The sequence below is a fragment of the Podarcis erhardii genome, assembly GCF_964252035.2.
Source record: "Podarcis erhardii genome assembly, chromosome: 2".
In the NCBI taxonomy this organism is placed as follows: domain Eukaryota; kingdom Metazoa; phylum Chordata; class Lepidosauria; order Squamata; family Lacertidae; genus Podarcis; species Podarcis erhardii.
The window spans coordinates 107584230-107607500 of NC_138498.1; the positions used below are offsets into that span (position 1 = coordinate 107584230).

Sequence of the window (23271 nt, forward strand, 5' to 3'; positions counted from 1 at the left end):
CGCTCACCTGCAAAACAAATGGCTGGTGCGGAGTAGGGAGCCCCCACCCTCAAATTCAAATGAGTTAGGGGAAACTGCATTAATCCAATCTGCAGCTGGTCCTACTGTTCCCTCCCTGGTTTTGGCCAAGGCAGGATGCTTACCCAAAGAGGAACCAGTCATAGGCCACGGTCAGATAAAGGATCTCCGCAGGTTCCAGGGATGCATGGATCAGTCCATCCTAAGGAACGAAAAACTGACAATACATCACAAATGACAATGACATTCAGCTGTCCTGCATTTCCCCCTGCAGCTGTGTGGAAGAGAGACCCAAACAGGTTATAAGCCAAAGCGCTGTGTTCCTATGACTGAGAAATGGTTTCTTGTCAATGCAACGAAGCTATGCCAGCAATTCTCGCCAAAGCTATGTCATATGCAATCTAGACATGGGGGAGCTCCAGATTGAAAGCCGTTTTCGAAAAGCAAGCTTCTCGTCCTCAGTGTTATGGGGGGGGGGGAAGCTGTGACCTTCTACAATCACCATGGGACAAATTTGACACCCACAGTTCTTAAGAGGCACCCCCCCTTTTTTTTGCTGCTTCTCCGCCCTTCCTGTCGCCTCTCATTCCAGAGATTTTTTTCCCTGCATTTCCCGACATCCCAGTTTTATCAGCAAATGAAAATTATGCAAATGCAATAGGCTCAATGCACTTTTGCTTGAGCGAACACAATTTGCTCCTGCTGCGGAACAAGAAACGGTAAGGAACAGTAAGGGATGTGGATCAGAGGACATCAAGGAATTCAGTTTTTGTTAAGAGAGAGAGTGTGTGACTCTGGCCTCTAAGGTCACAGGGAAGGGAGGAATAAAAGTTTCAGCTATACACAGCCTAGAAACCAAAATGGGAGAGAATATTAAGTTGAAGGATTTTGGGGGTCCATGGCGGGGGGCCCTTCACCTGAAAATAAAGGTCACACACAAACCAAGCCTTCCTGCTCTGCCCCTGACAGTGATTCCTTTGCCAGTCTGGAGGTACCAGAAAATACTTGACCTCACTTGCTTCCCTGCCCCTCTGGAATTAGCTCTGTACGGAGGCTCTAGCAGACAAGGAGTGCAAGATTTTAATTCGGTGCAACTCAAGTTGTCCCATATCCTCCAGCCCTCTCTGTCCCCAAAGGCAGCCCTAATTGTTCCACAAACCCCCACCTTCTTCCCCAAGCAAATAGTGGGGCAAGGTGTCCTCAGTTCTGAAAGTTGCTGTCTCTTCCAACTGTACCAGCAATGCAAAAGGTGCCCCGTGTAATTTAGCATGCCAAACATTGTGTTTTCTACTAACAGATTTGTGCATTTGAAGAAGAAAGTGGGGGGAAGCATCGCCGCAAGAACCACAGAGGTCCCCCTGTTGCCAATCCAGGTACGAATGAAAAGCGTCCGCCCCCTCTCCACCCACCCTGCCCCCTTCCCAGGTCCCGGCTGCACCCCTTAGCGACTGCCTCCCCTGCGGAAACATGCCCATTGGTACTCACAGCCCACAGGGAGAGGCGCAGGAGGGAGATGAAGAGAGGCGTCCTGTCCCAGCCGGATATACAGTGTATCAGGAGCCCACTGTCATCTACGCTGAGCCAGCAGGGAGGCAAAGCAAAAGGCGGGAGGGGAAAAGGCTGTGTTACTTGCATGGCATTCAGGATGAAAAGCCCCCCGGGGCACCAAGGGCTCCGCTAGCCCCCCAGGGGATGTGGTGGCATATGCCAGGCCAGATGCACAAGGCACAGCGTTCTCTGGGGACAGGCTCCGCAAGGCAGGCAACAAGGGACTATATGAAGCCTGGGGGACGGGCAAAAGGAAACAACAGATGCACCCACTGAAAATTACTGAGTTAGGCCTGTGGATTAAAATGGGTGCACTGTGAGTAAAATCCAGCCAAATAACTGCCCTGTATATTCAGCCCCAGGGACGCAGGTGGCGCTGTGGGTTAAACCACAGAGCCTAGGACCTGCCGATCAGAAGGTCAGCGGTTCGAATCCCCGCGACGGGGTCAGCTCTCATTGCTCAGTCCCTGCTCCTGCCAACCTAGCAGTTCGAAAGCATGTCAAAGTGAAAGTAGATAAATAGGTACTGCTCTGGCGGGAAGGTAGACGGTGTTTCCATGCGCTGTTCTGGTTTGCCAGAAGTGGCTCAGTCATGCTGGCCACATGACCCGGAAGCTGTACGCCGGCTCCCTCGGCCAGTAAAGCGAGATGAGCGCCGCAACCCCAGAGTCGGTCACGACTGGACCTAATGGTCAGGGGTCCCTTTACCTTTTTATATTCAGCCCCGATGAGCGAATCAGAGGGGGCAGATGGGGAGGCAAGTTGGCTACAAGGGCAGAGCTCGCAACAGGTGCCTCAAAGCTCACCGAGCAAAGCGAAATGAGAGGCCTCTGAAAAGCAGGGTATATGGAGTGGCTGCGTCCAAAATTCTCAGCCACAGAAGTTTCACGAGAGCTTTCTTGGGAGACATGCAGGGTGCACTGTGCAAAGGAGACCAGAGGCAACAGGCCCTTCATAAGGTCAAATGCAGAGGGAGCAGCTCAGCTCAGATTATTGAAGGGGATGCCAACACAGTGGTACCTCTGGTTACGGACTTAATTCGTTCCGGAGGTCTGTTCTTAATCTAAAACTGTTCCTAACCTGAAGCACCACTTTAGCTAATAGGGCCTCCCGCTGCCGCCACGCCGCCGCAGCGCAATTTCTGTTCTCCTCCTGAAGCAAAGTTCTTAACCCGAGGTACTATTTCTGGGTTAGCAGAGTCTGTAACCTGAAGCGTCTGTAACCCGAGGTACCACTGTATTTACGTCTAGAAGCCCAATCCTCAATTCCCCTGCTTTTAGCCATGAGGTTTCTTTGCCATGGAGTTTTCTTCAAAACACTCTCTCTCTCTCACACCCCCCCATAGTTTTCTAAAGTAGTCAAATAAGCCACCCCCAAAAGGTACCCTCCCCCCATTTCCCACCTTCTCCATAACAAGAAGAAAACCTCACCGTCACCATTAATAATGGAGATCAGGAGCTTCAGGTAGTTCTGTGTCTGTTGCACCAGGTCCCAGCTCTGCAGGAGAGGGGAGGGCAATAGATGAGAAAGAGAGGAGAGAGGAAAAAAGAGAACAGATAAAGTGATGCGTATTGGAGCATCTTTGCAATCCTGCTCAACACTCGTGACCTGAAACACTTAACCCGCGTTTTATTACCTGCTTCGATTCTACATTTTGTTCCCCCACGAAGAGGCAAGTTAGGGAGGACTGGCATGCAAGCAAGAAGTGGGAGAGTGCAGAGCCACCTTTAATTTGCAGGAAACCACGTCTCTGCGGCGGCTAACATAGAGCCCTCCTGCCTTGTTGGAGGACGTGCATCTTGAGCTCTTTCCTCTTAGGGGCAGACGCTTAAGCCTCTCCACTTGCCAAGTACGCCCAACGAGATTGACAACCACCATCTTCATCCGTGGGATCACAAGGGAAAGGGGGCTGTATGCTCTCTAGGTCACAACGCAAACATTAAGGAGGAAAAGGCTACTTTGGGGCAAGGCAGAGGCTCTGATGGGCACATGCAACTGCAAGACTCAGAAAAGGGTTCTCATTTTGATAGAAAGATGGAAAAGTTTCTGGTCTCCGTGGTAGTGAAGGCAACTGGTTTCTGCAGGAGGCTCAGGAACTAGAAGGTACACAAGCAGGCCTTCTCTTGTCTTCCCTTTGTTGTTTAGTCGTGTCCGATTCTTCGTGACCCCCTGGACCAGAGCACGCCAGGCACTCCTATCTTCCACTGCCTCCCGCAGTTTGGTCAAACTCATGCTGGTAGCTTCGAGAACACTGTCCAACCATCTCATCCTCTGTCGTCCCTTTCTCCTTGTGCCCTCCATCTTTCCCAGCATCAGGGTCTTTTCCAGGGAGTCTTCTCTTCTCATGAGGTAGCCAAAGTATTGGAGCTTCAGCTTCAGGATCTGTCCTTCCAGTGAGCACTCAGGGCTGATCTCCTTAAGAATGGATAGGTTTGATCTTCTTGCAGTCCATGGGACTCTCAAGAGTCTCCTCTAGCACCATAATTCAAAAGCATCCATTCTTCGGCGATCAGCCTTCTTTATGGTCCAGCTCTCACTTCCATACATCACTACTGGCTTGTCTTCCCTATGCTCCCTCTAAAAGAATATGCTGCACCACCCTTTTCCTTGTCCAAAACCACATAGAGACCTGCATTTTGCAACTTTAGTCAGGCTTGCATGACTGTAACCCTAAAAATATTTCAGATTAGAGCTCCCATCGGCTCTACTCAACACGGCCAAAAAGTGAGGGATGATGGGAACTGGAGTCCAACGCCATTTGGAGAGCTCCAGGGTAGAGGGAGGCTGGGCTTAAGTACATTCAAGTAAAGGGAAGGAGAGAAAAGTAATCAAAGAGTTAAGCAGAGGCGGTAGCGGATTTTGTATTTAAGATTGGTTTACGCTGGGCTGAAGTACAGTGATGTGCCCAAGCCTGGATAGCTCAGCTGGTTAGAGTGTGGTACTGATGACGCCAAGGTTGCAGGTTCGATCCCCACATGGGACAGCTGAATTTCCTGCACTGCAAGGGGGCTGGACGAGATGATCCTCAGGGTCCCTTCTGACTCATATATCTGAGCAGGGACTTATCCTGCAAGTTCATCAATCTACTTAGTAGATTCTGCTTTGCCGCACAATGCTGCAACTCTTGGTCCAGCTGCAACATCAGTTAAGTTTTTCTTAGTTGTGGCGTTTGGATTTGAAGCAAAGCATGGAACGCTTGCGTAAGTGTTTTACCCAAAAAGAAATTTGGAAGGAAACTTCAGAATGCAGTGGGAGGAGAAGGAAACAGAGCTCTAATTTCTGACTCATTACTCAATTGTTCAGGAGAATTTGGTTCCTACAGAATCACACAGTGCGTCCAGGACCCCCTAAAGTAAAGAACTGTTACAGCCCAGCGACGGAGCGCGTTCTGAAACATTGATTAGAGTCTATGAATGCCCTGCTGCGTCCCGACCCACTTCACCAAGTGCCCCCCTCCCCCCCCAAAATGGGGAAGCTCAGTCCATGAGCTCTTCACAGCGGAAAACAGATAGAGTGTGTGAGTAACAGGAGGGCCTGGGAATGGGCAGGGGAAGGGAAAACCGCTACCTTCCTAGGAACAGCAGCCTCCCCCAGTAATTGGGGTGGCTGGGCCAGAAATTTCACAATGCGCTGGTCTCGGAATGACCCCACCGAGCTGCCTGCAGAGTCCTAACCCACTTTCGGCAGCTGGAATGGGATTGGCTCGACAAGATCCCAGGGACAGCAAGTCAGGAGGGAGAGGAGTCTTCAAGCCCCCACAGATGTTTACCAGGCAGTGTCTGTCCCCCCCCACCCCATTTATTATTATGAGGTGACTCGAGAGAGCTAGAAGACAAACACAACAGGGATCCATCAAACTTTGGGAATGAAGAATGGCTGCTCTGGTCAAAGACTGGGAAGGGCATCCCATCTCACCCAAGTTGCATCACACTTTGTCCGTGGAGAGCGACAGACAGACAGACAGACAGACACACACACAGACAGACAGACATACACGCACAGATTCTAGTGGTGATGGGCTGGGCTGGTAAAGAATGGCAGAACTCGGCATCCACCATACAAGTTTATATCCTGAAGGTTAGAGCTTTTGGGAAACTTTCCACTGCAAGTTTCTAGTGGTTGGGTTACGGCAATGCACTGTATGTGGGGCTGGACATGGACACGGAAGCTGGAGCTAAAGCAAAATGCAGTGGCTCATCGGGTCACTGGGAACAGCGTTCCCACATTACCCCTCTGCTGGAATAATTCCACGGGTTGCCAATCAGCTACCAGGTTAAGTTCAAGGTGCTAGTTTTGGTGCATAAAGCCTTATGTGGCTTGGGACCAGGTTAGCCTTTCTCTCCCACCTGGAGCCCTGGACTGACTCCAGCTACAAAAGCTGAGCCCGCTGAAAAGATTTCTTGGGCTAGGGTATTGTTTAGGAGTTTCCGTTGGGTTTTTGTTGTTGTTGCTGCTGCTATTGGTGTTAATTCGTTTTACCTTTATTCCTAGATCTTATTATGACTTATGTGGAAACTGTTCAATTTGGTGGTACAGTATAGCTTTTGATGTGTTTTTCTTATTGCCTAGGACTACTTTTGTTGTAAGGGACGCAGGTGGCGCTGTGGTCTAAACCACAGAGCTTAGGGCTTGCCGATCAGAAGGTCAGCGGTTAGAATCTCCGCGACAGGGTGAACTCCCGTTGCTCGGTCCCTGCTCCTGCCAACCTAGCAGTTCGAAAGTACGTCAAAGTGCAAGTAGATAAATAGGTACCGCTCTGGCGGGAAGGTAAACGGCATTTCCGTGCGCTGTTCTGGTATCACCAGAAGCAGCTTAGTCATGCTGGCCACATGACCCAGAAAAACTGTCTGCGGACAAATGTCGGCTCCCTCGGCCAGTAAAGCAAGATGAGTGCTGCAACCCCAGAGTCGTCCGTGACTGGACTTAACGGGGTCCCTTTACCTTTACCTTATTTTTGTTGCTGGCAATGATGCAATCATGTTGAAAGCTGCCTTGAGCATGGTCTTACGTACGATGATGAGACTCAAAAGGTATTTTTGGCTTTTATATACCCAACCAATCATAGTGGCAGATACCCTTTGAAACTCCCCCACTCCCAACAAATAGCAAGATTGGCACCTTCTGTGCTGCCTTTTCAGCGCCTGCTAAAGACATTCCTCCTTTTTCAAATACAGCCATAGCTTGGTTGTCGGACGGAATCTGATCCGGAAGTCCATTTGACTTCTGAAAATGTTCAACAACCAAGGCGCGGCTTCTGATTGGCTGCAGGAGCTTCCTGCACTAAATCAGAAGCTGCGGAAGCCGCATCAGACGTTCGGCTTCTGAAAAATGTTCAAAAACCAGAACACTCACTTCCAGGTTTGCGGCGTTTGGGAGCTGGAACGTTTGTCTCGCAAGGCGTTCGGCAACCAAAGTACGATTGTAGCCTTCTAAATGGAGATCTTTTATCTCACTTGGTCTCTATACTGCACCTGAATTGATTTTATGTATGTGCTGTTGCTATTAACTGTTTTTCTATAAGAAACTTACTTATACAGGCTTCTGTTCTATTGCAAATCACTTTGGGAAGCAGTTTATAAATTAAATGAATGTTAACAACAGCGCTCATGGCTATGGCAGAAAGGGCGGTGGAATGGGGGCAGCACATTTGCTCCAACCAGGTACCTAAGGCAGAAATCTCTTTACAGCCTGCTTCCTTGCCCCACTAATATAGGCCCCCGTTGTGCTATTGCTTCAGGTTTGACCAAGCCTTTAAGCAAAAGTGCCTCTTACACTAATAGGCTTCCTTGGGCTTAATTGAGAACTGCCCTGAGATCTTGTGATGAAAGGCGGTATTATAAATCTTAATAAATAGTAACAGTAATAATACAGGCACTGGCAATTGGCACCTGTAGCACTCTGATCAGACTCGGGCAACTTCTGCCATTTAAGTTTCCCACAATTCCAGCCTTTAATGATAAATTAACATGTGCCATTAAGGTAAGACAGGGAATACGCAGGAGAAATGATTTTGAGGAGATATACCTGTATACCTGAAGGAGCATCTCCACCCACATCATTCAGCCCGGACACTGGGATCCGGCATCGAGGGCCTTCTGGCGGTTCCCTCATTGCGAGAAGTGAGGTTACAGGGAACCAGACAGAGGGCCTTCTCGGTAGTGGCGCCCGCCCCGTGGAACGCCCTCTCTTCAGATGTGAAGGAAATAAGCAGCTATCTTCTTTTTAAAAGACATCTGAAGGCAGCCCTGTTTAGAGAAGTTTTTAATATTTAATGCTGTATTATTTTTAACACTTGATTGGAAGCCGCCCAGAGTGGCTGGGGAAACTCAGCCAGATGGGCGGGGTATAAATAATAAATTATTATTATTATTATTATTATTATTAGGAAGGCGTTTGCAGAATCCGTACTGTTAAAACGGAAAGGGGTCAAACCATCGCAAGAGGTGTTGAAATTTTGGGAGGTTGAATAGTTACAATGGAATGGTCTCCGGTGGTGGGGTGCACATTTTTATTCTTATTTATTTAAGATTATCACTTTGGCAAAAAAAATAGGGGGAGAAGTTTCCCACAATTCCCCCAGAGTAATGCTATTTTAGGGGTGCTGTGGGGAATTTGAATGGTGGAAGCTGCAAAGCACTGATCAATGCTCTAGAAAAATGGGGCCCGTGACAAGTGATTCCAGAGAAGTCACCCTAGAGCACCATGTAAGACATATGACTGGCCATCTATATACTTGGCCATTCATTTCCCACAAATTCTCTTGTCTTCTCCACAATTCAGCTCTAAACAAATTCACGTTCTGCATAGCAGGGTTTCATTTTGTTTTTAACAACCTGCAGCTGCCAATCCAGAGTATCTTAGGTTGGTGGGTGGGGACTGAAGGCCAAACCTGCCACAGGAACAGGTGGGTTATCTCCTCTCACGCACCAAGTTGCGAGCGCCAACTGGCTGCCGAGGAATCAAAAGAAAATGACTGACATTCCGCCGCAAAGCTCTCTCCGGCAAGGATGTGCTCAAAAATGCAATTAACGGCAAGCCACGCTTGGCAGAATTGAGGTGAAATTGCAGGGCACCAGCAGAACGCTACAGGCCATTGCTTTGTTGTCAGCAGATTTTCAGCACAGTAAGGAGACACTACCCTGCATGTGTTGAATGTTACAGCGAATGTTATTTTTTAGGAAGTCACCTACAAGAGGTGAGGGACACAGTCCACCTAGTCTTTTAGTGGCCTAGCCAGTTCCAGGCCCTCCCTTTCTTCGCTTCATAGAAGACGCATGCTGTTCCTGTTCTGGGAAATGGCAGCGCTCACACCTGCTTTAGCACGTTGTCTTTGGGCGGAAGCACTTATCTTGAAAACTCTTTAAGGCTAAGCAGGGAAGTCCTGCTTCAAAAGAAAGGACTAGGACAGAAATAAAGGGAACATTGATTCCAACCTTAAATGCTGCGTGTGTCAAAGGGAAGTGGGGGGGAAAGGGCTGGTGAGAAATACTTGGTTTAGGCATGGGAGGGAATGTGGAATGAGATCTTCGAAGACAGGCAAAAGGGTGTAAGTGAGCAACAAAAATGCCCTGGTACTTCAAGCCTGTTTCAGAACAACACATGCGGAAATTGTGTTTGTGAGAGATAAACAGACAGACTGACAGGATCCTCCAAAAAGTTTTCTCAAGCCTGTTTCGCAGAAGGCAGTGCAGGATGGAATCACAACTATTCGGGCACATTTATTGCTCCGTAACAGAGCGGTCCAACCTTTCATACCAAGTGGGCCACAAGAGTACTATACAGTGGTAGCTCGGGTTAAGTACTTAATTCGTTCCGGAGGTCTGTTCTTAACCTGAAACTGTTCTTTTTTTAAAAAAATAATTTTTATTAACAGGCCAATCAAATCACATTAATTCCAAATCACATTAATTCCAAATTATACAGCCAGATTTTTAAATTTTTATTGGGGGTACCCATACTTCAAGCTCCGAAAGGGATCCAAACAACACTCTTGCTGCTGCTTTAATTACACAAACCTGAAACTGTTCTTAACCTGAAACTGTTCTTAACCTGAAGCACCACTTTAGCTAATGGGGCCTCCCGCTGCTGCTGCACCGCCGGAACATGATTTCTGTTCTCATCCTGAAGCAAAGTTCTTAACCCAAGGTACTATTTCTGGGTTAGCGGAGTCTGTAACCTGAAGCATATGTAACCCGAAGCATATGTAACCCGAGGTACCACTGTACTTCGACACAGAAGCCGCCACACACTTAACTCAATTCCCATATTGTAAATTAAAGTGTTCACAATATGTTTAATAACATTTAATAAGCACAATTAATTTATTTAAATATAATATTAAATACACAAATAATAGATTTAATTATAAAACAAAGCTAATACACGGGCGTATGCACTTTCGTTAACCACACCTGACACACAAAAAATATCTTTTTAAGGCTTTAAGATCTATTTTTTCTTGAATGTTGCCGAGGGCTGCCAAAACGGGCATGGCGGTTCACATGCAACCCAAGGCCCAGACCACCCTGCTCTATCGTCTAACAAACTACTCACAAGCACAGGCGTACTCTGGAAGGCATTCTCCCAACGCTGTCCAGATGATAGCAAGCAAATTGTGGGGTCGTGCCAGATCTCCATCTCTTTAGGTGGAGCAGAACCGTTTCCTCTCCACACAAACCCAAGTTTCAGGCCACATCTAAGAAAGCTTCTCAAGTGCGCTTCCTCCTCTGACCTACACACCCGTTATATACATACACGGAATGGCTTCAGCTTAATCCACACAAGGGAATGGAAAAAAAAACACTTATTTATGCAGGCTTTTAATGGATTGCTGCTCTTTGATAACATGCCCTTCCATTGTGAGCATGTTTTCGCCGTGTTTTGCAATTAAAGAGGCGCCGCTTTGTGTTTCGAGGCACTTGAAACTTTTTAATGGCGTTATTTTTACATTCCTGATTTAGAGTCCTGTTTTGTACCGGTTTTTCTGTTGTCGGCTTTTGTTTGTTTGAGAAGTGCCTTGGTCTTTCTTCTCAGAATTAAAGGTAACACATAAATTGTTTAAACACTATTAATAATAATAATAATAATAATAATAATAATAATAATAATAGCTGTCAACTTTTCCCTTTCTTTAAGGGAAATTCCCTTATTCCGAATAATAATAATAATAGTTTTTATTTATACCCTGCCCTCCACAGCCAAGGCCGGGCACAGGGTGGCTAACAAGCAATAATAAAAACAAGTTGAATGAATATAACTTAAAAACAAGATTAAAATACAACAATTAAAATATTGAAACATTAAAATATTAAAATGCAGCCTCATCACAGGAGGAGAAAGGAAAAAGAAAAAAGAATAGGATTCCTCGCAAGAAAAGGGAAAAGTTGACAGCTATGTTATTATTATTACATGCCATTCATACATTTTTAAGAAGCACTTTGGATATAAACTGCTTGTCAGAAAAGTAGGCTGCAAATTTACCCCGGAAATGTTCACCCGGCTTGAAAAAGTACACCTGCGTACCTCTGAATAACATGGGCTTGGGACATGCCAAGAGAACAGCTATTCCCTTTGTGCCTTGTGTGTAGTTTTCTGGCGGGTCACTATTGCAAACAGAGTGCTACACTGGAAGTAGCCTCTCTCTGGTCCAGCAGGGCTCCTTCTTAAGTGGACTCACTGCTGTTCCTACCCCAATTAGCTCAGAAAATGGCTAGAAAGGACACAATGAAATTTTGCAACTGAAGGAAGCCAAGCAGGGCTAGCTACCTGGGGGGAGGCTGCCCGAGAACCAAGAATTAAACTGCTCTCAGCTCTAGAGAGAAAAAGTGGGTAAGGTGAAATTCTGATGGTAGGCTCATAAGGTTATTGGGGGCGGGGGCGGGGGCTCAACTCAGATACAGACCATAAAAGCACTTTTAAAATGTGCATACTGTTTACCACCGTCACCAACTCTCCCCCCCCCCCCAGGAGTCCACAGATCGCCTCTGGAAACTCTTATGTGGAACAATTACTGGAGCATCGTTTCTTTGTTGATTTCTGTAGAACCTTCCCACAAAATTGTGCCCAAAATGGTTCTCAATGTATCACATGAACGACAATTGCAATTCAAAGACGTTACTAGTGTTCATCGTTAACACCAGTAGCAAAAAAAAGAATCCGTACAACTTTGTATAAAATTCTCAGAAATAAACTAACTGAATTAAGCAGCTTTCAGTAAACAGGAGAGAGAATCACATCGACACAAATGTAGAACATTAGCCATACCAAACATCCTCATGAGTTTATGGTAGTACTCCTCAAACTTGGGTCCCCAGCTGTTGCTAGACTCAAATCCAATCATCCCTAGCTAGCACGACCAGTGGGATGATGGGAGCTGTAGTCCAACATAGCTGGGGGTCCAAGTTTGAGAAACACTGGTTACGGTGTAAGACATTATGCCCCGTCTACCATCCAGGGGTCAGGGGGAAACTTGGTCCTTGCGACCTGCCATCTTACCTGATACTCGCTCCAATCAATGTTCAACCGCTCGGTGAGAGAGACTGGGATGCTGAGAGGAGCATCAACATAATCCTGCAAAGAAAGAGGCACAAGGTCCATCAGGGGTAGGATGATGTGATGAAGGAAGTGCAGTGGTACCTCAGGTTAAGTACTTAATTCATTCCGGAGGTCCGTACTTAACCTGAAACTGTTCTTAACCTGAAGCACCACTTTAGCTAATGGGGCCTCCCGCTGCTACTGTGCCACCGGAGCCCAATTTCTGTTCTCATCCTGAAGCAAAGTTCTTAACCTGAAGCACTATTTCTGGGTTAGCGGAGTCTGTAACCTGAAGCGTATGTAACCTGAAGCATATGTAACCTGAGGTACCACTGTACTAGAAATCCTGTACTACAAACAGGTCTGTGTATTTTACTCCTCTATTCCTCTCATCTAAAGCTTAGCTTTGGGTCCAAGACTTTCAGCCCAAGCCCATGCAGATTTGCTCATGATTAGGTCCCTATGAATTCAGGGAGAGTTTGCTCCCAAGGCCACTTGCAGCCTTAGTTGTATCCTGGTGTATTTTTTTACTTATTTCATTTATATCTCTTGCCTGATACAAACGGGACTTCCCATTTTATCTTCAGAAAAACCCTGTTAAGATAAGGTGAGGTTGAGAGACAGTGGGTGGCTCCAGGTACCTCCTGAAGATTCATACCTGGGTGGGATTTGAACTCAGGTCTTCCCAGTCCTAGTATGACGTTACAGTCAATACACTATGCTGGCTGTCTCACGCCAGTTGTCATTGTAAGCCATTTCCCCCAATGACATCTCTATGCATCTCAACGACTTTTCCAGGCACTGAATTTTCTCATCGCCTAAATTGGGAACGGCCAGTTGCCCCCCCCCAATCCCGTTTTGACAGTCCTACCAAATTTAAAATGAGGTAGGGTCAAACGTTCAACTCGGTTCCACATATACGAAGGCAGTGTTTTCAGATTTAAAAAAATATTCCACCCGTTAACATAGCCTTCATGTCCCTCGTTTGTTTACATGCAGGAAACATTTTTAAGTGTACAGTGCCAAGCCTAACAACATGTGTTTCATTCCTGAGAAGCCCCAATGACTAGATGACACAGGCTTTATTATGGCGCCTGCACTACTTGTGCATTAATAGACATATAGTGCTCTGATCATGAGAAGCAGGAGTTCTGCTCTGTACTGCACTATTCTGGCTAATCATCGGCAGTAATCTATGCTGTTCTGGGCACATTTTAAGGAAGACGCTGACAAACTGAAGCATGCCCAGAGAAGGGAGACCAGGATGTCTCGAAACAAGGTCTTATAAGAAGCATTTCAAAGATCTGGGTATGTTTAGCCTGGAGGAGCAAAGATTAAGGGGAGACATGTTCTTCAAATATTCGAAGGGCTGGCTTCAGGCTTCCATCATTTCTATTTCATTCTGTCTTTTTCTGGGTCTCTGCCCCAGTCAGCATTCTGTGTCCACTGAGCATGCTCAGTCCCCAGAAGATGGTGCAAATTTGTTTTCCCGTTGCTCCAGAGAGCAGGGCTAGAACAAATGGATGGAGTCTGCAGGAAAGGAGATTTCGGCTAAGCGCTAGAAAATTCCCCCTGGTAAAAGTGGAACAGAGGCTGGCTTAGGAAGTGTCTAGCTTTTCCTTCAACAGACTCTCTCTCTCTCTCTCTCTCCACACACACACACACACACACACACACACACACACACACACATTTTTGCTCTATAAGACTCACATTTTCCCTCCTAAAAAGTAAGGGGAGATGTGTGTGCGTCTTATGGAGCGAATGCAGGCTGCGCAGCTATTTCAGAAGCCAGAACAGCAAGAGGGATTGCTGCTTTCACTGCGCAGCGATCCCTCTTGCTGTTCTGGCTTCTGAGATTCAGAATTTTTTTTTTTCTTGTTTTCCTCCTCCAAAAACTAGGTGCGTCTTGTGGTCTGGTGCGTCTTATAGAGCGAAAAATACGGTATGTGTGTGTGTATACACCCACACCCACACACCCATATATGAATGAGACGACTCCCAAGGTCCCTCTCAGCTCCACACATCTTTGAAAAAGCCAGTTTGTGTAGCAAAATACGCCTTTCTGCCCCTCCCAATACCAGCCTGGGAGGGAAACATCACTGGCTGCCTGGAATACAGAAGCTGGCAATCCCTGCCTAAATGAATGGCCCCGTTTCTCCACAATTAGGTGGCTTTCAAAGCCTTCTTCCTGAGCTCCGAATCCTGATTTACAGCGGTTCATAAGTGCTGATGAAGACACCGTGGAGTGTGGCATTGCACTCCTGCTAGATTTCACAGCAACGGTATTTCACCTGCGTTACGTCTCCCCGTTGCGAAGCGTGTTACTGTGGCGTCCTTTTCTATGGGAGGAACAAGCCTCTCGGCTGAATGCTTTCAAAAGGATTTCTCAGAGAGGACCGCCTGAGCAGCAGTGGGGAAGGGGAAGGACAGAAGCAGGAAATCCCAAAACTGCTGCAGGTTCTAGGCCCTCTTGTGGCTGCAAATGCGAAGGTGGGGCTGTCTGCGACGGTGCTGCCAAGACCGGCCAACACCTAAACAGACACTCTCTGACTTTCAGGAAAATAGCACCAAGGTTCATCTGCCCCGGAACACTGCCCTCTGACCTGACAGCTCCTTCCGCCCATTCCCTGGTGAATGAAATGAATCCTTTTAATTGCTCAGAGGAAACCTGTACTCCAATCTGAGCCTTCTCAGGTTTGTGTAGCCAAAACGGACGCACAAAAACAGCAAGGAAAATCCTAAAAACCCCAATAATCCCTTAATAGCTCAAGTAGCGTGGAATGTTGAGGTGGGAGGTGATAACTAGAAGGGGGAGAACACACTGGAATAGCTAACAGGAGGACACAGAAACACAGACATATGCAAAGGGTCAAATGAACCATCTTGCTGTCTTGGATAGCTTCACAATGGACTACCCCTCACCATTTTATTTTTAAGGAAAAGGGGCACAAAACAGCCCACTGAGCATGTTCAACAGGCACAGAATGCTGATTACCGTATTTTTCGCTCTATAAGACGCAGCTTTTTCCCTCCAAAAATTAAGGGGAAATGTGTGCGTCTTATGGAGCGAATGCAGGCTCCATAGCTTCAGTGAAAGCAACGCGAAGTCTCCGAAACGCAGCGGGAGCACTCCCGCCGCGATCTGGAGGCTTTGCATTGCTTTCGCTGAAGCCTGGAGAGCGAGAGGGGTAGGTGCGCACCGACCCCTCTCGCTCTCCAGGCTTCAGGGATAGCTGCCTGAAGACTCTCCTGGCTTCAGGGATAGCTGTTGACGCCTGAAGAGCAAGAGGGATCGGTGTGCACCGATTTCTCTTGCTCTCCAGGCTTCACTTCGCTGGAGAGGCACTGCACAGCTTTCCCTCTCTGCGCAGCGCCCCTTCAGCGAAGCGGGTGGAGAAATGGAAGGGGCTCCGTTTTTCCTGCCGCTTCGCTGAAGGGGCGCTGCGCAGAGAGGGAGAGAATTTATTTTCCTCGTTCTCCCCCTCTAAAACTAGGTGCGTCCTATGGTCGGGTGTGTCCTATAGAGCGAAAAATACAGTGATCTGTTGAATTATCTGCCTGTTGAGCAGAGGACCCAGGGAAAGAAGGGATGGAATAGGGAAGATAGAAACCTGAAGAGAAACAAGTCAATCTTGCAATGACCCCTACTTGTACATACTAATGGGAAACTCCTTCGCCAAGTTACAATCCTTAATAGTTGTAATAGTTGTGTGTTGATAGTTATGCCAAAGCATAACTATCACCACACAAGAGGGCTGGGGGGGGGGGAGGAAACCCTGGGTGTTGCATATGTGTGCAAAAAACTGAGCCCCACTCCCAAAAAGGAGACCCCAAAATAACCCAGTGCTCAGTGGCCAGAGAAACCAAGTGTTTGGGGCCCTCAGAAGTGGAAAAGCGCAGGCAGAAAAAGGAAACAGAGGAGCCTGGGAAAGGACACAGCCGGTTGGCCGTAAACCCCACTTATTTCACATTCCAGGGTTGAGTCCTAGCACTGGGAACAGATGCCTGGCGCAAAATTAAGCCCGCAAAGAGATTCCGATGACTACGGAGAAACAAACTCCAGGTCTCTGCTCCCAGAGTTGGTTCGCAAACAGCTTGGGTCATTGGCAAAAACGAAAAAGTTTATCTTGGAACAGCTTCGCGGCAACTCTGCTTCACGGCCTGCCCCCGTACCTGCTTCCAGTTAAAAACAAGCCCTTCCGCCCGGTAGCCCCGCTCTTTGTACTCCTTGAAAAATTCACAGCCTGCATGAAGAGAAGAACGAGAGGGTGAGAGGGAATCCGTGAATGAACATGCACAGGGTAGTATCCAGACTTGACTTCCCACTCAGCAGGGTGGATTTAAATCAAATCGATTTAAATCCCGACTTAAATCACTAGTCAGTAAGACTTGATTTAAATAATTTTTTTACAGAAAGACTAATTCTTGCTAGTATAATCTTAATATTTACAACCAGATGAAGGTTTCATTTTTGGAATAATAAATTTTCAGAGTAGTTTTTACAGTTATATCAAAAATTACTGATTTGGTTATACTATTTAAAACACACAGACAGATAATGATGAAATGATTGTGAGGTTTAATAAGTTAACTGTTTATATTTGGACAACTTTTCTGCTGTACTTTATTGGAAGGAGAAAAACAATCATTTTCTTAATAACAATTTAAACAATTTATTTAACTAAAGCAATAACATCATAGCATATGTATCCATGTTTGTTAACTGGCGTGGTTAAACTTTTTTTTTTTAAAAAAACACAACAGACTCAGTTTTAGCACACATGAAAAACTTAAAACAAATCCTTATTTCCTGATAAATAGCCTTTGGACTATAATGTAACCCTAAATAGAAAACTATCTTTAAAACGATTTTTCCTCCAGAAACATTTTATTTTAAAAACCCAATTTAAATAATAAAAATCTGATTTAAATTTTAAAAATCCATTTTTTTTTTATTTTTAAAAACCATTGATTTTTATCCACCCTGCCACTCAGCTGCTTCTGAGGTAGAGGGAGGATACCCTCCATGTCTGTCCTCCAGAATCAAGAGTCCAGGACAAACAGTGTGTTAAGGGCTAGAGCCGGTTGCTGGGTCACAAGAGGTCAGACCACTGTCATCACCACCACCAGCCCGGCACCAAGGGGGTCACAGGAGGCTCAGTGGCAAGCAAGGAAGCAGGGACTGGCAGCCCTCACCAGGCAGCAGGCAAGGCTTGTCGCCAGAAGCTGAAACCAGCCAAGGGACCACACTCTCAAACTCTGCCCCAGCGAGTGCATTTCATGCATCAGCACATGGCTCTCAGCTACCCGCTCCCCCCCCCCCAAAGCTGGTTTGGAAAAGGTTCTTGAAATGGTGTTTGCTGGCAGGGGAGAAGCCTGAAATCCCCTTGCTTGGAATAGCTGGCAGTGAAGAAGAGGCCACAGGGCGGGGAAAACAGTTCACGACACATTGGTTCTTCGGACCATGTTTTAAAGCGTTTGCTCCTTAACAGTTTTATTCCACAATAGAAATATTCATGCCTGCAAAGCGATATGCATGCTCAGAGGTTATTTGTACATAGCCATATGAAAATGTCTCCGGGTTCCTTTGGGAAGAAGGACCGGGTGTCTATTTTTAATAATCATCATCGTAATAAATTTAGAAATTCCTTCCAGTAGCACCTTAGAGACCAACTAAGTTTGTTATTGGTATGAGCTTTCATGTGCATGGACGCTTCTTCAGATAATGATAAATAATAATAATAATAATAATAATAATAATAATAATAACAACAACAACAACAACAATAACAACAACAACAATAATAATAATAATAATAATAATTTATTATTTATACCCCGCCCATCTGGCTGAGCTTCCCCAGCCACTCTGGGCGGCTTCCAATCAAGTGTTAAAAACAATGCAGCATTAAATATTAAAAACTTCCCTAAACAGAGCTGCCTTCAGATGTCTTTTAAAAAGAAGATAGCTGCTTATTTCCTTCACATCTGGGATGTGAGGGCGATCTGGCTGCGACATCTGTCACCCCATTGATCGCCAGGGTTGATTCGGCTGATCTGGCTGGCTAAGCGGGTGTCCCCTTCCTCCCTCACCGCTCCTTCGCATCTGATGGGAGGGCGTTCCACAGGGCGGGCGCCACCACCAAGAAGGTCCTCTGTCTGGTTCCCTGTAACCTCACTTCTCGCAATGACGGAACCGCCAGAAGGCCCTCGGAGCTGTATCTCAGTGTCCGGGCTGAATGATGGGGGTGGAGACGCTCCTTCAGGTATAAAGGACCGAGGCCGAGATACACAAATTTGTTTGTTTGTTTGACTTATGCCCCACCTTTTTCTCCTAAGGAGCTGAAGGTGGTGTACAGGGTTCTCCCCTCCATTTAATTCCTACAAAAATCCTGCGAGATAGGTTCAGGTAGCTTAGGCTGAGGAGTAGGTCACCCAGTGAGTTTTATGACCAGTGGGCCTCTGAACGCGGGTTCTTAACCACAACACCACACCGGCTGGTTGATTTTTAAAACAGTCTCTCAGAATGAGAGTGCAGGTCCTCTCCATCCAGGCCATACATTTAAAGAATTATTTCCCACTTTAACTGTCATGTCTTCCTCCAAAGAACCCTGGGAACTGTAGGTTCCTAAGGGTGGTAACTTTGCAGGGTTACAGTTCCCGGCACTCTTGAACAAACTGCAGTGCCCGAGATCCTCCAGGGCTGCTGAAAGTGGTTTAATAGTGCTTTAAATGTTTGGAGCGGATGCGACCTTAAGCTAGGCTATATGAAGCATAGTGGTCATGCCAAACTGGGACAAGGTTTGGGCCAGTTGCGATTAGAGCATCATGCCGCTTGAATTCAAAATGGATTCTCGTATATATAAATAAATATGTACACACACACACAAAGGCACTTCCTAGATTGGTTTGAGAAGCCTTCAAAAACTTTAATAAAAAAAAACAACCTTGGCAATTACAGAGCCATGTTCTGGTGGTGACAATTCACCCATGGCTTGATGCAACCTTAATTGGAACACTCCCAGTGTGGGTCTCCCATCCATTAGAAGATGTCGAGCACCTAAGCATGTGCTCATTTCCCCCACGTAATGCCTCTCGAGGAACATCCCACAGCATTTCAAGACTTTGCAGAGTTTCTGGGTCAGCACCTGCTTGCTGTGAGTTTCCTCGCTGTTTCCTAGCAGCAGAATCCCAGGCTTGGAAATAGCAGGGAGGGGAAAGCCTGAGTTCCAGCATCGCGGGTGAGCGGCGATGCCAAATTCAAGGACGCATCCTTCCTGCAGCCACCCATTATCCCGGCACGCGACATCCATTTGCAGCAACATCCACTTTTGATGTGCTACTGGCTATGTTCCCGTGGGGGTTTGTGGGAGTGGGAGCATGGAAGGGCAACACGGACCCGGTCTAAAAGCCATGGGAAGAGACTGCTAGACTCTGACTGAGGAGCCTTATATTTCCAGAGTTTTCTCCCAAAAGACAAAGGAACTCCTCCATCCAGAGACAAGCAGGGATTCTGATAAGAGACCGTGCAATTCTTGAAATACGTTGGGTGCGCTAAAGAAACTGGAACAATTTTGTAAATGAAAGAAGTGGTTTTATTCCGCACCCCTTAAGAGTTTTGTCTCCTTGGATATTGGAGGTGCGCCTATTTTACTGTGGGAGAAACCACTCATAGCCATTCTGCCCTCTTCCCAGTAGGAAAGCTTTCCCCAACCTAATGGTCCTCAGGGTGTTTTGAACCACAACTCCCATCAGCCCCAGGGCTAGACATACAGTGGTCCTCTGGTTACGTACTTAATTCGTTCCGGAGGTCTGTTCTTAACCTGAAACTGTTCTTAACCTGCGGTACCACTTCAGCTAATGGGGCCTCCTGTTGGCGCGCAATTTCTGTTCTCATCCTGAGGTAAAGTTCTTAACCCAAGGTACCCGAGGTGTTTGTAACCCGAGGTACCACTGTACTGCACTGGCTGGGGCTGTTGAGAGTTGTAGGCCAAAACATCTGAAAGGAACCAGGCTGAGGAAGGCTGCACTAGACAGCTGTGCGGAATTGCTGCTCGTCCCTCAGAACGCTTCATTCCTACCTGGGTACGGGATGGAGAGGAGGGTGAAGTCTGCATAGCGCTGTGCTTTATCCACCTTCTCGGAAGACGTCACGCTAGGGAAGGAAAACAGAGAAACACACTACACGTGTGTGAAGCTGACTGGCATGGCGTGGCAATTGTGGGCCAACCTCAACAAAGTCAGCCCAGTTTCCCCTGCTGCTCCCCACCCCAAATAATCTCAGCTTTTTCACCAACCAAGTTTACAGAGAATAACTGCACATTCAGGATCTCTTTCCAATTAAGGCATGAGCTAGTCTTTGTGCTTAAATTATCCCATCTGGCATTCTTTTTCTTTTCCTTTTCTTGAAGATTACAAAGCAGTACCTGGCTGGATTACCCTTCACGCCTAGTCTCCAACAGAAGCTTGTTTGTTTTTAATTTTGATGAGTCTGGGGTGGGGAATTAGAAATGGCATCACGCTGAATGCAGAATGCCACAAACCAATTTCATTTATGAAGCAAGCCAAGTTTTTTAAGCTCATGGCTACCAAGTGGCAGGCATCCTGCCAAGACCTGGAAAAGCTCCCTGCAACAACAACAACAACAACAAAACAAAAACAAAAACAAAAACACCCTGCCTAATTAAGCAAGCATTTCATGGCAGAGACTTTGAGCTGAACAACGCACTATAAAACATGATTCCTGCACATAGTGAGCAAACTCGTAAGAGAAAAGTTCAGTGTAGTCTTCTTCCTGACATCCCTATTTTGCTACACGCAAAGAGCATTTTAAGGTATGGGACCATAATAAAAGAAAAAAGAACTTCCTCACCCATTTGCATTCCGAAGTGCTGCTACCTAGCATTCTATCCTTGCATTCTGTGCAGAACAACTATCTGCAACCACACTTTGGGATGCTCTACGCTCGAGGAAAAACAAACCTAGGCCAAAAACACAGAGAGCCACTCAGCACATTCCTCCATTTGGGGGCTCTTTCCAGCAGGGCAGGGGAAGAGAAGTCAAAAGAGAGAGAAAGACCCTAGCAACGTCTGCTGAAAATGAAACCTGGTTGCTCTATCCAGATAGCAGCAATAACTTGGCTTCCTTTACTTTTTTAAACTCATTTCAATATATTTTTATCCCACCGTTTTCTTTGCAGCAGAGATAGGGAAACCTTGATATGTTACTGAACTCCAATTCCCATCAGCCCCAGCCAGCATGGCCAATAGTCAGGGATGATGGGAGATGCAGTTCAATACAGTGGTACCTCGCAAGACGAATGCCTCGAAAGACGAAAAACTCGCAAGACGAAAGAGTTTTTCGTTTTTTGAGTTGCTTCGCAAGACGGATTTCCCTATGGGCTTGCTTCGCAAGACGAAAACGTCTTGCAAGTTTGTTTCCTTTTTCTTAAAACCGTGCATTCACTTCGAGGAGCAACTCATAGCACGCGGTGTGGTAGCCTTTTTTGAGGTTTTTGAAGACTTTGGTGATTTTTGAAGCTTTTCCAAAGTCCGTGCTTTGCAAGACGAAAAAATCGCAAGACGAAAAAACTCACGGAACGAATTAATTTCATCTTGCGAGGCACCACTGTATCTGGAGTGCTACAGCTTCCCCATCCCAACTCTACCCTTCTGCCTTTTATCCTCACAATACCTCCTTGAAGGCAGCTGAGGCCGAGTGATAGGGACCTGCTCAAGGTTAGTTATTCAGGAACCTTTAGGCAACAGTGAGAACCATTGTGGAACATCCCTGATCTAAATCTGACCGCTGTCCTACACCTGCTCTCAGGAGCATCCTTCACCTGCAGTGCTTCTCAAGAGTTGCCGGTGGCCAATTGGGACGCACAACACACAAATGGCACCCGTACTTACTTCAAGCCAAACTTCACTTTCTTGTTCTCCACCATCAAGTCACAGATGTACGCAACCGACAGGTACCTCAAGAGCTTGATGTCATGACCTCGGACCTTGTCGAACAGCTGCGAGTCTGCATTTCTGAAATACAGGGCAAGGGGATGAGGTTTTCTGCCCGGAGGAGGAAATGCAGAAGGCTCAGATTAGCAGAATCAAGGCATAAGCAAGTCCGACAAGCCAACACATAATGCTTCACACAGCAGTCCTAATGCTCTACAATGGCCAGGACCAAGGACATGATAAGCCGGACGATTCTCCTGTGTAAGACTTGTTGATTTCAACGTGGCTTTTGCAGGAGAGCTTCCCTGATGCATGGTGCCCCTGCTGAGTAGTAAAAGCATCTGAAGAACCTCTTTAGGAAAACGGGTTACATTATTTATCCAAATCTCTGGAGGTTCTTGTAAGGGAGCACATCTACTATGAAAATGTACAATGATTTAGGTGTCCTGACCTCACTCCATATTCTGGGGGTGGTTCTGTAGGGGTTGCTGAGAACTCCAAAGAGGTCCCCAACAACTTCCAGAATTAAGGCCTCCAGAATTAAGTTCGGGAGGAGGGGGGGAGCTAAGCCAAACCAGTTAAACAATCAAATTTAGAAGTCACACACGTCCAACACTGCCCTGTGAGTGGCAAACAAGCAAGTCCTTGAGAGAGGATTTTAATTGGCCTAAAATTACCAGAAGGAATAATCTTAAAACTGCAAGCTATGCATTAACAATGGAGCCCATTCTGCCGATGGATTTTTAAAGTTTTGCTTCAAACTGTTCTTTTGATCTCGCCGAAGTCTGAAAGTATTTTATTATTGATATTTCTATGCTGAGATTTTAGGACTGCTTTTTTATGAGTTGTTCTCCGGTTTTGTTTTAAATTCTATTGTGAAGCACTTCCAAGTGCCTTAATATAGTACAGCAGGCTATAGGTTCGTGGAATTAAAAAAAACAAGCAAACCCAAGAAGAAATATTGGCAGCAAGTGTGTAGGACTTGCTCTCAGTCCACCTCCCATAAGATCCTTACTTCCCCCCTACCCCAAACTCTACTGCAGCCCAGAAAAAGCATCATTGGACTCACAGAACACCAACCATTCCTTTGTGACCCACAACAGCCAAGTACGTCCCTGCCTTGGGAGAGATGAAATTATGGAAGTGCAAGTATTTCCATTACTGCAGCTCCATGGTGGCAGGAAAGGTCCCTCTTACATTTTCTCTCTGCCATGCC

The 23271-nt window shown here is 46.4% G+C and overlaps 1 protein-coding gene across 3 annotated transcripts in view; it reads right to left on the reverse strand.

The window, feature by feature from the left end:
• Positions 1-23271, reverse strand: part of MTMR14 (myotubularin related protein 14) — an 88860-nt gene that overhangs the window by 44797 nt on the left and 20792 nt on the right. For all 3 annotated transcript variants that reach the window (XM_081852788.1, XM_081852787.1, XM_081852789.1), the window contains exons 6-12: positions 22014-22136; positions 20184-20257; positions 16276-16346; positions 12061-12135; positions 2997-3063; positions 1504-1589; positions 144-220 (exon numbers count right to left, since the gene is read on the reverse strand). In XM_081852788.1, coding sequence (XP_081708914.1) covers positions 144-220; positions 1504-1589; positions 2997-3063; positions 12061-12135; positions 16276-16346; positions 20184-20257; positions 22014-22136 — 573 coding nt within the window. The remainder of the gene's footprint in view (positions 1-143; positions 221-1503; positions 1590-2996; positions 3064-12060; positions 12136-16275; positions 16347-20183; positions 20258-22013; positions 22137-23271) is intronic.